The 15,769-nt window shown below is 41.0% G+C and overlaps 2 protein-coding genes across 9 annotated transcripts in view; both read left to right on the forward strand.

Moving 5' to 3' along the window:
- The window catches only part of LOC108120074 (ran-binding protein 16), a 476,341-nt gene that overhangs the window by 55,313 nt on the left and 405,259 nt on the right, over positions 1-15,769 (forward strand). For all 8 annotated transcript variants that reach the window (XR_011444253.1, XM_043211189.2, XM_043211190.2 and 5 more), the window contains one exon: positions 11,540-11,639. Coding sequence is in view for 7 of the 8 variants with exons in the window: in XM_043211189.2 (XP_043067124.1) it covers positions 11,540-11,639 (100 nt within the window). In the remaining variant the exon portion in view is untranslated. Of the gene's footprint in view, positions 1-11,539; positions 11,640-15,769 lie in introns of those variants that run through there.
- On the forward strand, positions 9,572-10,486 carry LOC138927772 (uncharacterized). Its single transcript, XM_070283083.1, has 2 exons — positions 9,572-9,826; positions 10,148-10,486. Exons 1-2 carry the CDS (start codon positions 9,611-9,613, stop codon positions 10,484-10,486), a joined length of 555 nt encoding a protein of 184 aa, XP_070139184.1. The 5' UTR covers positions 9,572-9,610.

Below are 15,769 nucleotides of genomic sequence, written 5' to 3' on the forward strand. Positions count from 1 at the left end.
ATGATTTCCTCAAAGCTCCCAAAAGTCACACATTCTATGTGGGAGCAATCCGTAAATAATAAGGCCGAAATTCCAACATGGAAGGAATTAGATAACTTCATGACAGACCGCCATCGCACTCTGTGGCTCCTAGTGGCTCCGTGCAATTTCCGCCAAGGTCGGGACTTCCTACTGCCCCTGCTCGGAGGCTCACTTCATACGAGACTCGAGTGGTTCCGGGCCAAAAGGGCTGTGATCTCTGTTCGAGGGATGTAAATGGATGTAAATGGGCGCTCTGACTACATAAGGAGGAAGCAGTTATGTTTAAACTGTTTTGCCCGAGGGCACCAGCAGCGAGACTGCACGAGCGCCCATACCTGCTCCACATGCCACAGCAGACACCACACCCTCTTGCACCGCGGCAACCCATTCGCAACCGCTCCAAGTCCGCCTACGCAGCTTACCGCTCCAAGTCCGCCTACGCAGCTTACCGCTCCAAGTCCGCCTACGTCAACAAACGGCTCAGAGGATCAGTCGAATGTGCAGGTGTGTTTCGCTTCCGGGTCAGGAGCCGTCCTACTGGGCACGGCCCTTATCAACGTGTGCCATTTGGGGTGCACCGTCCAGGCACGAGCACTGATAGACTCAGGCTCCGAAGCGACTTTCATAACGGAACGACTGTTCAGCCTCGTCAAGCTTCCCTTCAAGACGATTCAAGCCCAAGTTTCCGGCCTCAATCAGACCATTTCCGCGCAGTCTACTAAATTGTGCAATTTTTCTATTCGGTCGCCGTCTAGACACGGGCTACAATTAGAGACTGCGGCTTACGTTCTTCCGCAGTTGGCAGGAAATCTGCCATCATATCCGTTTTCGCGAGATCTTCTCAAGGGGCTGCCCGACATTCCCCTGGCGGACCCCAACTTCTTTGAGAGCTCCCAAATCGATGTGTTATTAGGAGCTGACATTCTTCCGTCCATTCTCCTCTGTAATTCCAAGGCTAACATCTGCGGGTCGCTTCTCGGTCAGGAGACCATATTTGGATGGGTGCTGACAGGCCCATTATCTCCAGCCAACCCCCGCAGCGTGTCTGTTTTTTCCGCACGAGTTGCCCGCAGCCTCGGTGACTCACTGGTTCAGGGTTTCGATTCAGGATGCAAGCACAACATTGTCTCGACTCCTTCTTCGATTTACACATCGCATCACGCTGCACGGTGGCAATCAGCTGATGATCCGACTGATCCGGGCCAAATTCTGGATTCCAAGGTCATATTCAGCACGATGTCGCCACGCCCACGCAACGCCCAGTCACTGGAGAGCAGATGTACTCGAGGTACACAATCCTACCGATGCCGAGTCTGCAATGGGATCCATCCATTGAAGAAGTGTTGGCGCTTCCTACGCCTTAGTGTCGAGGAGCGGCTGCGAGCGGTTCTCGTGAACCACTATTGCTCGAGCTGCCTGGCCTGGCTGCCTCCGACGGATCCTGTCGGCGTGGGGACTGCTGTAAGACGTGTGGTCAGGATCACCACTCTTCGATAACTCCTCGGCATTCTTCCGCCACTGGCCGGCAGCCGTCAAGTGCTCCACTGCATTCGTCCGCCACCCATCGGGTGCCGTCCACCGCTCGTCCCCCCCCCGTCATCCGCGCCTAGGCAATTTTCCGCCTCTCCTCGAGGGCCCTCGCAGGACGCGGTCGCTGCGCCCACCCTATCGTCGCTGCTGAACCGGAACAGCGACAACACCGGGACCCGGATCTTCGACGCGGGGGCCTTCATCGACCCGTGTACGCCCTCTAGCTGCAGTGACGCATAGCTAGCGACGAGGGATCTGTTGCAACCCGAGGGGGGAGGATGTTTACGTGAGGGCCCGTTGTGCCGCAACTTTAAGAGCGCACCCGCGCTGAAGAGCGCACCCGCGCTGAAGAGCGCACCAGCACCGAAGAGCCCATCCGCGCTCGCCCCTCTTTGCGCTCTCGCTCCTTCGTCGGTCGTCGTTGATCGTATTCTTTTCTATTACCGTTGCCTGTTTTCTTTCTAAGTTAAGTTTTTAATTCGATGTACGCAGCCAATAAAGCTGAACGCGTTTTTTACTTGAACTGAAGACGCCCCCGACTTGTTATTTTTCAACCCCCATTCTGGAGTCTTTTTGCGGAACCAACGCCCCCCTACACAAAGGCAATCGATGATGAAAATGGTGGTTTATATTTCCTAGTTGCCCCTGGTGATACTGGCAAGACATTCCTGTCATTAGTTTTAGCAACTGTTTAGCAAACAGAGAGGTTGGAGTTGCTTTTTCTGAAATAGCAGCCTCATTGTTAAAAGGATGCCGTTAACCTCATTCAGCACTAAAATTACCGTTAAATCTTTACGCCATTAAAGAACCAACGTGTAATATTGCAAAACACTCAGCAAAGGCCAAAGTTTTAGCGGCATCGAAAATCATCATCTGGGACGAATTCACAATGGCGCATAAACGTGCATTAGAAGCACTTAACCGAACATTAACAGATTTAGGCAATGACTCGGAATTTTTTGGAGGAGCAATAATTTTACTGTCGGCCGATTTCCGCCAAATACTGCCAATAATTCCAAGATCTACGACTGCCGACGAAATAAACGCTTGCTTCAAATCGTCAAATCTTTGGCGCTATGTGGAGACAGTGCAGCTGAATGAGAGTTACATTGCTTAATGATACATCTGCTGAAGATTTCTCGGAGCAATTGCTAACTATCTGTTATGGTCAAGTACCTGTCGATGAATCGAGCGGATTAATATCATTTCCAAATAATTTCTTTCATTTTGTTGTATCAAAAGGCGAACTTATCAACAATGTATTTCCAAACCATATTTCTAACTACAAAAATAAGAATAGTTGAGTGAGCGAGCAATTTTAGCGGCTAAGAATAAAGATGCAGATGACCTGAACTAGATCATTGGATCATTGATCATTGAACATAAGATCATTTTAGCAATGCATTCATTCAATTCTATTGACTGAGTCACAAATGAATATGAAGCCACGAAAATTGAATTTTTAAACTCTTTGGACGGGCCCTATTTTGGAAGTTTTGAAACTTAAATTTTAAATTAAATTTTTTAATACCCACAATGATGAGTATGCACAATGGGAAATGCAAAAAAATTCGAAACTTAAATTTAAAATTTTTTAATTAAAAAAACTAATACATTAATAAAAATTTTATTATCATTGCATAAATAATAACATATTTTTTAGTTTTTTTTCGATTTAAGTGCATCCAAAAAAAGAACATGCTAGGCACAGCGTAAATTAAAAAATAAAGGTATCTTATAGCAATCTATTTCTTTATTTTTATTAAATAAAAAAAGTTGACGCCTCTAGTAGCGGAAGTTTAAAGCAAGAAAGAAAAGCTAACTTCAGGCGGAGTCGGGTATGGGTAACTTTTACCCTTGCAGTTAAGATTGGATATAAATCAAAATATCAATCGATCGGTATGAGAATTTATTTTTATAAAACCAATTTATAAGAATACAAATTAAAACCAGGGCGCGGAATTTTCGGGCAGTCTATTTAATGACCTCTTAACCCAATTCCAAATAACAGCTCATACAACTTCATTTCAACAATCAACGGGCAACGCTTCGATCGAAAGACTGCATTCCACCTTAACCGAACTATACAGAATAATCATGAACAAGAAAGGAAAGCTAACTTCGGGCGGAGCCGAAGTTTATATACCCTTGCAGTTAAGTGGATATATATCGCAAACATCGGATACAGTTGGCCGATCCTTATAAATACATCATAATAAAACCAATTAACTAAAATACAAAATCTAAAAAAAGTCCCAAACTTCTATCTTCAAAAATACGAAAGTTGATATTTCTACCAAATACCATTTCCGATCGTTCAGTTATATGGCAGCTATAGGATATAGTCGGCCGATCCTAATGAAATTTGGCATGTCGTAATGGTTTGCCAAAAATAGCTCTCTCTTAATGACATAAGATGGGTCCTAGGAAAACTTTCCGAAGCAGGTATGAGAGTATCTCAAGAAAAATCAAAGTTCTTCAAAAAGAGCGTTGAATACTTGGGATTTTCGGGCATCACCCGAAAAGGTCAAGGCCATCAAGCAATTTCCCCAGCCAAAGACCCTTTTCGAGCTGAGATCTTTTATAGGGTTTCATAGGATCTTTCATAGCTACTACAGATGCTTTGTTAAGAATTTTTCAGCAATTGCAAGGCCTCTTACTAGCATTCTTAAGGGCGAAAACGGTAAGATAAGCAAATACCAATCAAGAAAAATAAGCATTGAAATGAACAAGGAACAGATGGAAACATTCTGCAGACTAAGATAAATCCTAGCATCAGAAGATGTTTTACTTTCCTACCCAGACTATAAGAAACCGTTCGATCTAACAACGGACGCGTCAGGTTTTGGTCTAGGGGCTGTTCTATCGCAAGGTGGTCGCCTAATTACAATGATATCACGCACCCTGCGTGATAACGAAAAGAACTATGCAACCAACGAGCGGGAACTCCTCGCCATAGTCTGGCACTACAAAACCTCCGCAATTATTTGTACGGAGTAAAAAATGTACAGATTTTTACCGACCACCAGCCACTCACTTACGCCGTCTCTGATAAAAATCCTAACGCTAAACTAAAGCGCTGGAAAGAAATTATTGACGACCACGGTGCAAAGGTTATTCATAAACCTGGCAAAGAAAACTTTGTCGCTGACGCGAGGAATCGCTAACGTATACCATAGCCACATCGGACACACCGGTTAACTGTTTCAGGAATCAAATAATAATTGAAGAGAGTAACAGCTCGTCCGTAGACACGTTCATTCTGTTTAAAAGCAAAGTAGACACATAGTAAAAATAAATGACCGCGGTAACTTACTGAATACCTTACGAGAGGTGTTAACCACCTCCGAAGTGCCGAAGTGGTAAACGCAATATATTGCTCACTGCCAATCGTGGCATTTATTCAACACAAACTCGTGGAGCTATTCCCGAACACTACTTTCAGACATTCAAGGAATCACGGTCTTTATTAAAGAGAGGGTGGTCTAATAGGGTAATCTACGTTAATCGTCCTCACAAGATTTTGACCTACCCCTTTGTTCCTTTCTTTATTCTTTCTAGGTTACAGAAATATCTTTAAATTTTCAAACTTACGGCTATTAGGACGGACGCAACATTAAGACTTAACGATTAGACGAACGCGGACTATATTTTTTTTTTATCGCGGTCTTTCAGAATTTGGAAATGGCTTGTGCATCAATAAGAGCATCAGCTAGCATTCCTGTATTCATCATAAAGCTTAGAGGCCCAGACGACCGAGGGGCGCTCAAGAAACGATTTGTTAGAGTATATTAAGTTATTTGTTAATTATTAAGCTAAGAGGAGTTAGTAAGGAAATTTAAAATTCTATATTTTAAATTAGAGGGACAGGAAAGAGATGTAATAGAGTAGAGACCATTGTAGTTCGAACATAATACCCTAAAAGGGTCATGCAGTGCATATGTCGAACTACAACGGCTAAGGAACAGAGGACTAAAGTTTCGAGTCCTTCTATTAGGAATGTTGAAATTTAAGCGTGTTAGTAAATGCTGGCTATCTACATCCCCGTTGATAAGGTTATGCAGAAAAACTACACCGAGCATTGTCCTACGATTTGTTAAGCTAGGTAAGTTAATAAGTAAAAGTCTGCTACTGTAGGATGGAAGCTGAAGATTTGCATCCCAGTATAGACCTCTAAGTGCAAATATTAAAAAGTTCTTTTGTACGGATTCTATGCGGTCCTTATGTACTCCACATTGGGGACTCCAGACACATGAACCGTACTCTAGTATCGGACGGACCAAAGAAATGAATAAAGTTTTGGTTATATAGGGGTCATTAAATTCTTTTGACCACCTTTTAATAAAACCAAGGACTCCTTTAGCCTTATTAACCATTAAGGAAATATGGTCGGCAAATTTAAGTTTTATGTCTAATAGGATGCCGAGATCATTAACCTGGGTTAATTTTTCTAAGGCAATCCCATTAATGGAATACGTAGCTTGCAGAGGGCAAGAACGATAAAAAGACATATGCTTGCATTTTGATCCATTAAGTATTAGATCATTAGCCAAACACCATTTTTGAAAGTTATCAAGGTCAGACTGAAGACTGCATTGGGCAGAGATGGATTTATACTGAAGACAAAGCTTTACATCATCTGCATACATAAGAACTAGAGAGTTCGTTAAAGCAGGGGGCAAGTCGTTTATAAAAAGCGTAAATAATAACGGGCCAAGATGACTTCCTTGAGGGACGCCGGATGTAGCACGGACCAGACGGGACTGTATGTTTTTAAATAAGACTCTTTGTGTCCTTCCATCTAGGTAGCTGGAGATCCACGTTAAGAGGTCTTTAGGAAAACCCAGCATATTCAGTTTACTCAACAAAAGTGAGTGATTAACTGAATCAAATGCTTTGCTGAAGTCTGTGTAAATTACATCGGTTTGATATCCCTTACAAAAGCCGTCTATGACAAAGGATGTCAACTCCAATAAGTTTGTGGTGGTGGAGCGACGCTTAATAAAGCCATGCTGACAAGGAGTGATGATCGAAGAGCAAAGGTGTTGCAAATGAGGGGTAATTAATTTTTCAAATAACTTTGGAATTGCCGACAACTTAGAGATGCCTCTGTAGTTGGCAGCCTCGGACTTTTTCCCCTTTTTATGTAAGGGAATTATAAATGATTCCTTCCACTTAAGGGGAAAAATCGCGGTTTCCAAAGATAAGTTGAAAAGTCTTAGAAGAGGTTTGCACAGAGCCCTGGCGCAGTATTTTAGCACACAGCCTGGTACTCCGTCGGGGCCTGGCGAATAAATGGGTTTTACCCTTAAAAGACCAGATAATAAGTTGTTCTCAGAAAAAGACGGACAGAAAATAAGATTTGCTGCTTGAATGTTATATGCATAAGGCTGATCAGTCAATTTAGGAGGAGAATAAGTTGTTTGAAAAAATTCTGCGAATAGATCGGCAATGGCCTGATCCGAAGTCGCAGAGGAATTTTCAAACATAAGCAGAGGTGAAAAAGATACGTGTTTACGCTTAGTGTTTACAAAATTATAAAACTGCTTTGGATCCTGAGTAAATTGAATCCGGCAGCGGTCAATATAATTCCTATAACATTCAGCGTTATGCACGGTAAAATTCGACCGAGCTAGTAGGTATCTTGAGAAATCAACACTACTGCAGGTTTTTTTATATTTAAGTAAAAGCTTATTTTTTTTATTTTTTTTAGGTTAGTGAGGGACCTTGTATACCAAGGAGGATTTGTTGAAGCGGACGGATGTTTCCAAGGCACACATGAGTCAAAAAATGTATTTAAAGTAAAATAAAATTTTTCTAAAGTGACATTAAGATCAGTGCACGCCAGAATATCAGACCAGTCAAATGTATCGATAAGGCTATTAAGTTTTTGAAAATCAGCTTTACGGAAACAGCGAATCTTATTTACCAAGCTCGGAGACATCTGATCGATACCAGGAGTGGTTTCGATTGAGACCTCCAGCGTGGGGTGATATGGATCCTCTGGGGCTGAAAGGGGAAAAGCTCTGGAGAGAGCGGTACCATCCGGATCAGATACAAAACATAAGTCTAAGAGCCGACCTAGCGAATTTCTAACATGATTGATCTGACCTAGGGACATGTCAAACATGCCCGCGGTGAAGTCATGGTAAGTTATAAGTGACAAAGATGGTGAGTTATCGACGTTGGACCACTTTAATTCTGGGATATTAAAGTCGCCCACCGCTACGAGTTGGTCACGATCCGTCATAAGATTAGAGACGTATCGAATAGCGGACAAATGCTGCCAATATGTGGGCGGTTCAGACATAGGAGGTATATATGAACATGTAATGTATAAAGCTTTCACGGACATAGTGATTTTAACGCAAATAAATTCTATGTCACCAAACTCTTGGGATTTCACCTCTTCAGAAGCAAAAGTAGAGTCTACCGAAATGAGGACTCCACCTCCTCTTCGCTAAAAGTGGTGTACTTACTTGGAAAAACTTCGGAGCTAAAGATCTCCGGATTTAACCAAGTTTCTGTAAATGCTATTATATGGGATGCAAAGAAAGAACTATCAGAATATAGCTTGGGGAGTTTGCTACGTAGCCCCCTAGTATTCTGATAGGTAAGAGTTAGTGAGGAAATTAGTTTTTTGGGTTAGAGGCCAAAGAAGAGGTGGAGGGTTGGTCAGTGGTTCCGATATTGGGAAGTCTCACTCCCACTGGTTTATTAACTTTTTTTTTAACGGAACTAGGCTGATGTTCTTGGACGAAAAGATTCTCTGGCCAAAAACTGGGAGAACAAATCGTTTTGAACATCAGCGCGGGCACACGAATCTTGAAAGAAGACGTGCGCCTTGTATAATTGTATTTAAATTTTTGTATGTCCTCCACCTTAATATCGGCTTTAATTTTGGCTTTGATATAAGCCGAGATATCAATCTCTGAAGTATCAGGGGCAAGCCGAGAAACAAATATATGTTTCGATGGAGGAATCACCTGTAAGGGTTTTGGTGTCGCAGGTACAAGAACTGCAGCATCAGTCGGTGCCGGTGGTCCGGACTGTGGAATACCCTTTTGGGTGACCCTAATGGGGGTTTCGTTCCCTAGGACCTGTGGCATCACTTGAAGGGATGCCATGGCGGACATATCGGACAATTGCTCATTATCCCTGAGAAATTCTGACGAATTTTTCTCAGTTAAGGCCCTTGGGGTGGCCAGAGTTATGAGCGGCTGCATTAATGTCGGCTGAGCAGGCTGAGGCGGATCAGAAACAGCGGATTTCTTACGCTTAGGGGAGTCATTTAGCAGCTGAAGGCCACTAAATTGAGTGTCAAGCGCACAGAGCTGGTCATTGATTTTACGAAAACCAGTGATCAGCTCTTTAAATCCATTTTTGGTCTGTCTCATGAACGACCTCATTTCGCCTTGCACAGCACGACAATTTTCGCAACAATAATGTATCCCAGACCTACGGGAAATGGCATCCGAAACTGATGCAGTGAAACCGGCACACTTGGCGTGCACGACGTTTTCACATAACCAGCAATGGATACTAGGCTGGGATGTGGAAATCGTCTTGTTGCAAGACTTAATGGCACAGACCAGTTTAAATTCCATTTTGTTTATTATTATTATTTTTTTTTTTTTAATTTAATAAGACAAAAATTAATATTTAAAAAGTTAAAAAACACAATACCTTGAACCACTGTGCCAAACAAGAAGCCGAAGCGGGAGCTTTGAAAGAGTGCACAAGAGAAATGCAGAAAATATAGATAAGCCGGGGAAGAAGCAGAGCTGAGCTATGCTTGGAATAGAATTTAGACAAATTATTAATTCGATTCCAAATATACCAAAGCACTCGCGAAGCGATACGGTTTAGGCTTTAAGATTGTTATGATTCACAAGATTAATTCACAAAGTATGTAAACACCGGTTTACCAATATTTATCAAAAACGCAGTGCGCACAAAAAAACACGACCGTTCGCTTGAAAAGAAAGAGAGGAAGTGGATAGAAGACAATGAAATTGTAATCTGGGAGAATTACGGGTACCTACAGCACGCAACGAGCATGACGACCTATGTGGACTACGCGGACCAGACAGAGGCAATGACGAAAATATTCACGGACGACCACAGAACACCAGTTATAGCAACGGACCTTAGACATATTCGCAAGTTGCTGACCACCCTTAAGTTCCACCACAGGGCTACTAGAAGAATTCATTTAATTGGTACGGCACTCAAGGTTATTGCAGGTACGCCTGACTTTAACGATTGGGAGCAGGTAAGATTTCATCAGCTCGCTAACGCAATGAATCAGATTCAGAAATACGAAACAAATAAAGAAACGCACTTGTTAGAAATCATTTTAGCAAAGAATAGAATCATCATTACATACCTAGAGAACATCCTTATGGGCCTAACCCTAGCAAAATTAAATATTGTTAGCCCAGCTATTCTAGATGGTGCCGACTTAAGCGAATTCAGAAACAAACAGCCTATTAATATTAATATTAGTTTGGTAGAAATATTAGAAGTATCTAGCATAAGCGTTTTTCAAAATTCTGACATTCTGCACTTTCTTATTAAATTTCCTAATCCAAAGCTCGTATGTAAGACAATAACAGTCTACCCGGTTCAACGCCACAATAGAACCCTGAACTTCGAGGGCGGAAATTTAGTTGCCGAATTCCCAACACGGAACCTTAATATCGGTGACTGCAAGACAACGGTAGGTGCCGCATTCTGCAAGGAACTAAAAAACGGCACATGGGCTCAGCAGATAGTTTCTGGGGCCACCGCGCACTGCTCCACGCTCCCAGGTCATCTAGACCCAATCACCATTGTGGACCACGGAACCCTTATCATCAACGATGCCAACGTAACGGTGACTGACGACCAAGGCCGGCAACCTGGTTTAAAAACCAGCTGGGGAGCTCACTGAAAATACCTGCTGTGTCGGCTATGACAGTAGTAAACGTCACTGCCCACCACAACCGACTCAGCCTCCCGTTTCTCCATGAGCTTAGCCTAAGTAACTTACACCACATCGGGGCCCTCAGAGAAAGGCTGTCATCGGGATCCCGTCTCAACATTTGCCTTATTCTACTGGCTGCCCTTTCACTATGCGCAATCCTGTACATTGGCAAATATCACCTGAAGGCTAATCGCCGCAAGAAATCAAGGGCTGAAGACGATGTAGAACGAGTGGGTCCTCGGGACGACGACCATTTAAAAGAGGGAGGAGTTAACACGCGCAGGCCGAATTTAGGAAAAGTGCCAAATTGCACACCGGATCCGGTGGCCCGCACGCGTAACGAAAGAGGTGCTGACTACGCATTCCAAGGGCAACTGTCAACAAGTGATCGTTGATGGCCGGATACGGAATGCTGACACTGCAACTGGGCAACTGCGCCGCAGCCCAACGAAGGCTTCGAAGTACAACCCGGGTAGTATTTTAGTTCAGTCTTAAGTAGAACTCCGCAGCCTTAGCTCGCGATATATTTTATCTTTGTCAGTAACACTGGCCCTAACGGGCTCGTGCGAAACAAATGATCAATAAATATCATTTGTAAAACCCCGCAGCCTTAGCTCGCGATATATTTTATCTTTGTCAGTAACACTAACCCTAACGGGCTTGTGCGAAACAAATGATCAATAAATATTATTTGTAAAACCCACACACAAATAATCTATTATTAAGTTATATCTTAGTCTTAGTCTTAATGTATTTTATCTTATCTATCTTCAAATGAAAGTCTATCTTAAATATTTCTTAACGAAATATATCCGTGGTTTTCTTTTCCTTTATTTATATTAATATATTTAATATAAATAAAAAGTTTTTTCAACCCAAAAAAAATTCTGTAGGAATTTTGTATAATATACAAATAGATTCAAGTAGATTGAAAATATTATCTTAACTTTAAGGTAATTTTCATATATTTTAAGTATTTAAATTTAAAAACTAATCTTTTATTCTGTACATTTTGTTAAGGTTGATGTCACATCTACTACGTCTTACAAAAAACTGTTTGAGCTTTGATTTTATCGGAAGTTCGACAGATGAATCCGCTGATGATATGAACAATGTTCAGGTAAGCAGTAAATAATGCTCTAAGTAACGAACAATTTTTGTATGACCTTGCAGAGGGTATTATAATTAATTCCAAGAGTGTACAACACATTGAAATGATAACCACATACTGTAATCAAACTTTAGAGCTGGCGTATAACTGCGATTTCTTGATTTTCTTAGAAAAAAACTGGAAACCTTTGCATTCCTCTTATATATATTTAAAAAATATATTTAAAAAATAAGTATAAATATACTTATATAAATATTATACAATATCAGTTCACCTTCGACAGTCTAACCGATCGGTCGTGTTCTTCCGCGAGACGTCTATGTAGCGCAGCTTCAAAACAACAACACAAGCACAAAGCAAACGAAATAACGAAATCTTCTTATCTCTACTCCAACTGGAGCGACGGACAATTTTGGCAGAATTTAAGTGGCCTTAAAGTTTGTTGACCCCACAATGCTGGACCCTCCAGACATCTGGAGAAAACACCCTCCAGACGGTATATATTTGGTTGCAACCAGAACGGACGAAGATTCCCAGGCCCTGGCTGCAATCTGCCCGTTCATTATTAAGAAGACAATCGACAATACTATTCAAGGTGAAGTTTCAAGTTGTAAGAAAACCAAAGACGGCAATTTACTGATTAAGACTTAAAACTTATTACAAGCCGAAAAACTTAAGAAACTCGTCAGTATGCCTTCCAACACTCCATATGTCGATGTCCCCTTTAAAATTTCTGAACACCGTAGTCTTAACTCGAGTATTGGGATAATATATTCGAACAATTTGCGAGGAATTGATGAAAAAGTCATCTTGGACAACCTAAAGTCGCAAAAAGTTGAAAGAGTCGAGAAAATATATAAATATATTCCCAACCAGGTTCTCAATAAAACTCCACAAAACGAAACGGGTCTAATAAAAATCTCATTTAAGGGGAGGTTCTTTTGGATTTTTTTGAAAAAGTCGATTTTTTTTTTTTTAATAAAATGAAAGTTAAATATGTGTAGAATATACGTGCCAAGGGATTTTTCGATGCGACGCGTATTTCTTGAGCTAGAGCGTTTCAAACATACCCATGATAACAAGAAAGCTATCTAAAGGCAAAGTTTCTAAAAACTTTAAACGAGTTTTTCTCGGAACCAGGTTTTCAAACCTCTTGTCGCGCACAGGGCTCGTTCTATTGATCCGATTTCCTTCATTCAAAAAATGTTTAAAAGTACATTTTTTTTTTGTATGCCTTATACCTAAAATTGGCATAAAAAATTGTTTATTTATAATTTTTAAACGAGATCAAAGTAAAAACAAAGAGAAAAAATGTCAATTTTTTTTTTAAACTTCCATGAAATTGGTTTATTTTTACCAAAATTAAATGTCGTTAGGTATAAGGCATAGGAAATTCCATCAATTTTAATAAATTATATACATTTTCAATTTAAGTTCACTACCATTGGCCCTACACTCGACAAAGCAGAAAAATAGAGGTCTACGAGATCCGCCATTTTGAAGCCGCCATTTTGAATTTCCTGAATATTGAATATTTTTTTTACTCGTTAATAAACAACGAATCAAAAGTTCAAAAGCATGAGTTCGTATGTCTTTTCATTTTCTCGCAATCCATTCTCAAAGTTTGCTTAATTTTTGGAAAAATCTATAAGAAAACCTCCCCTTAAGCTAACCCATCTGCCAGACTTTCTCTATATTGGCTATGAGAGAGTTGAAGTGCGTACATTTATACCGCGTCCGATGCGTTGCAACAACTGCTTTAGGTTTGGTCATACCGCAAAGTTCTGCAAAAACACACCAACTTGCGCCAACTGTGGTCTCGATGCCCACGTTAACTATGAGAACTCAGAAATTTGCCAAAACAAGCCGAATTGCATAAATTGCTCCCTTAAAAAACTCCCAACACCTGACCACCATGCCCGCAACAAGGACTGCCCTGTCTTCCTGTCGAACAAGGAAGTCCAGGCCATTAAGACCCTACAAAAAGTTGACAATAGGACAGCCTGGTCCATATAGAACAGAAGACACCACGATGGATCTCTCTACTCCTCAGCAGCCAAATCCAATCTAGCCAACTCAAACCAAACGTCAACAAGGAAAACAATAAGCTATGCCCCAAATGAATTTGAAACACCAACATCCAGGAACCTCGATCCAGACCCAGACGAACCTATGTCATCCAGCTCGGAAACTCCCTGCACTTCCCACACTGCTAAAAAACCGGCAAAAATCCATCCGTTTAACACAACAAATAGAACCAAAAGGCTTTTTAAAAATGATCGAGCGCAATTATCACCAGATCTAAACTTAAATCATTTGCCTCAATTGAAACTAAAACAGCACAGTAACAATCATAATGACCCTAAAACTTCTACAATGGAACATGAATGGATACCTGAACAATTACAACGAACTGCAAGTCCTGATTAAACGCTTTACTCCCAAAATCATTTCACTTCAAGAAACCCACATAACGTACACCCAACCAATTCCTATTCCAGTTAACTACAATATTTACTACACAGCCTCGCACAGCCCGGATGGCGGCGCAGCAATTTTAATTCACAAATCTATACAGCACAAATCCATCCCTCTTCAGAGCACAGTTGATTCCATTGCATTGGAAATTCAGTCTGTAAAAAAATTTAATATAATAGCATCCTATATACCTCCTAACAAGAAATTCAACCAAATAGATCTCCATTCAATTTTACCAGGAAACTCCCCAAATCTAATTACAGGAGACTTCAACAGCTGGAATACCAGCTGGGGATCCCCAAAAATTAATCTGAGGGGAAGAATATTAGAAAAATTCATTCTGGATAACAACTTCATTATCCTTAACAACGGACAACCCACGCATTTCTCAACACATAGGACCTTTACTCATATTGACTTGGCATTCTGTTCACCTGAACTTAAAGTATATTGCGACTTCAAAATCAAAATCGACTTCAAATCAATCACTCCTTCCAAGGAAGCGATCACTTCCCAATCACCATCGAAATTTTCCCGAAAAATCTGAGAGCAAGTTAAAACTTTGTACAACGATTCGTTACTAGCAGAGCTGATTGGGAAAAATTCGAGAGATGCTAACTGAAGACCTGAACAATAAAATACCAATGTCACTAAACATTAATCAGGAAGCAGGCAATATCAAGAAAATTATTTTGCAAAGTGCATACAGGAGCATTCCACACACGAGACCACCTAAGACCCACCACAATGTTCCTTGGTGGAACAAAAAACTGGAAGGTCTGAATAAGGAAAAATTTAAAGCCTGGAGAACATTCAACAGAGATATGTCCAACGACAACCTCATTCATTATAAAAAAAATGAACGCAAAATTCAGAAGGGAATTCAAATTGAGTAAAGCAAATAGCCTATTTAAATTGACTTCGACAATCTCCCCTCAGTCCAAACCGGAAGCAATTTGGAGTAATATAAAAAAGTTCTGTGGTCTTCACAAAGCTACACAAATACACGCTATTAAGGACAACAGCAGTAGCGATTTGCTCACTAGCTCCGAAGATATTTCTGAAGCCTTCGCAAGCTATTGGTCACTCCGTTCAGAAGACTCCCAATTCTCCAACCTTTTCATTGAAGAAAAAAATAATCTAAATACGCTAAACTTTTTATCTCCCCCACACAAAACTGCAGCGTTCATGGAACAGGATATAAACTTCCTAGAGTTCTCATCGGCACTAAATAGCTTAAAGGGTCACACACACAAGATAAGATTAACTATGACATGATACGACACGTCGCTGAATCACTGAAAATGAGAATTATCCGCTTTTTCAACAAAATTTTAAAATCTTATATTCCTCAATCGTACAAAATCAGCACAATTATACCTATCCACAAACAAGGTGCAGACAAAACCATGACGGAATCATATAGACCTATCTCCCTCAACCCATTTTTATCTAAAACCCTTGACAGAATAATCTCAAAACGGCTATGGTGGTTTGCTACAACCAATAAGCTACTGAACAGCCGTCAACTCGGATTTAAAAAAGGGAAATCTGCAATGGATTGTCTGCTTTACACAAACGCTCTAATTAGTAGAGCCCTCTCTGAAAAAAGACACATATCCATTATATCTCTTGACTTCGCAAAAGCATTTGAAAAAATA

This window comes from Drosophila bipectinata, chromosome XR (genome assembly GCF_030179905.1).
Source record: "Drosophila bipectinata strain 14024-0381.07 chromosome XR, DbipHiC1v2, whole genome shotgun sequence".
Lineage (NCBI taxonomy): Eukaryota > Metazoa > Arthropoda > Insecta > Diptera > Drosophilidae > Drosophila > Drosophila bipectinata.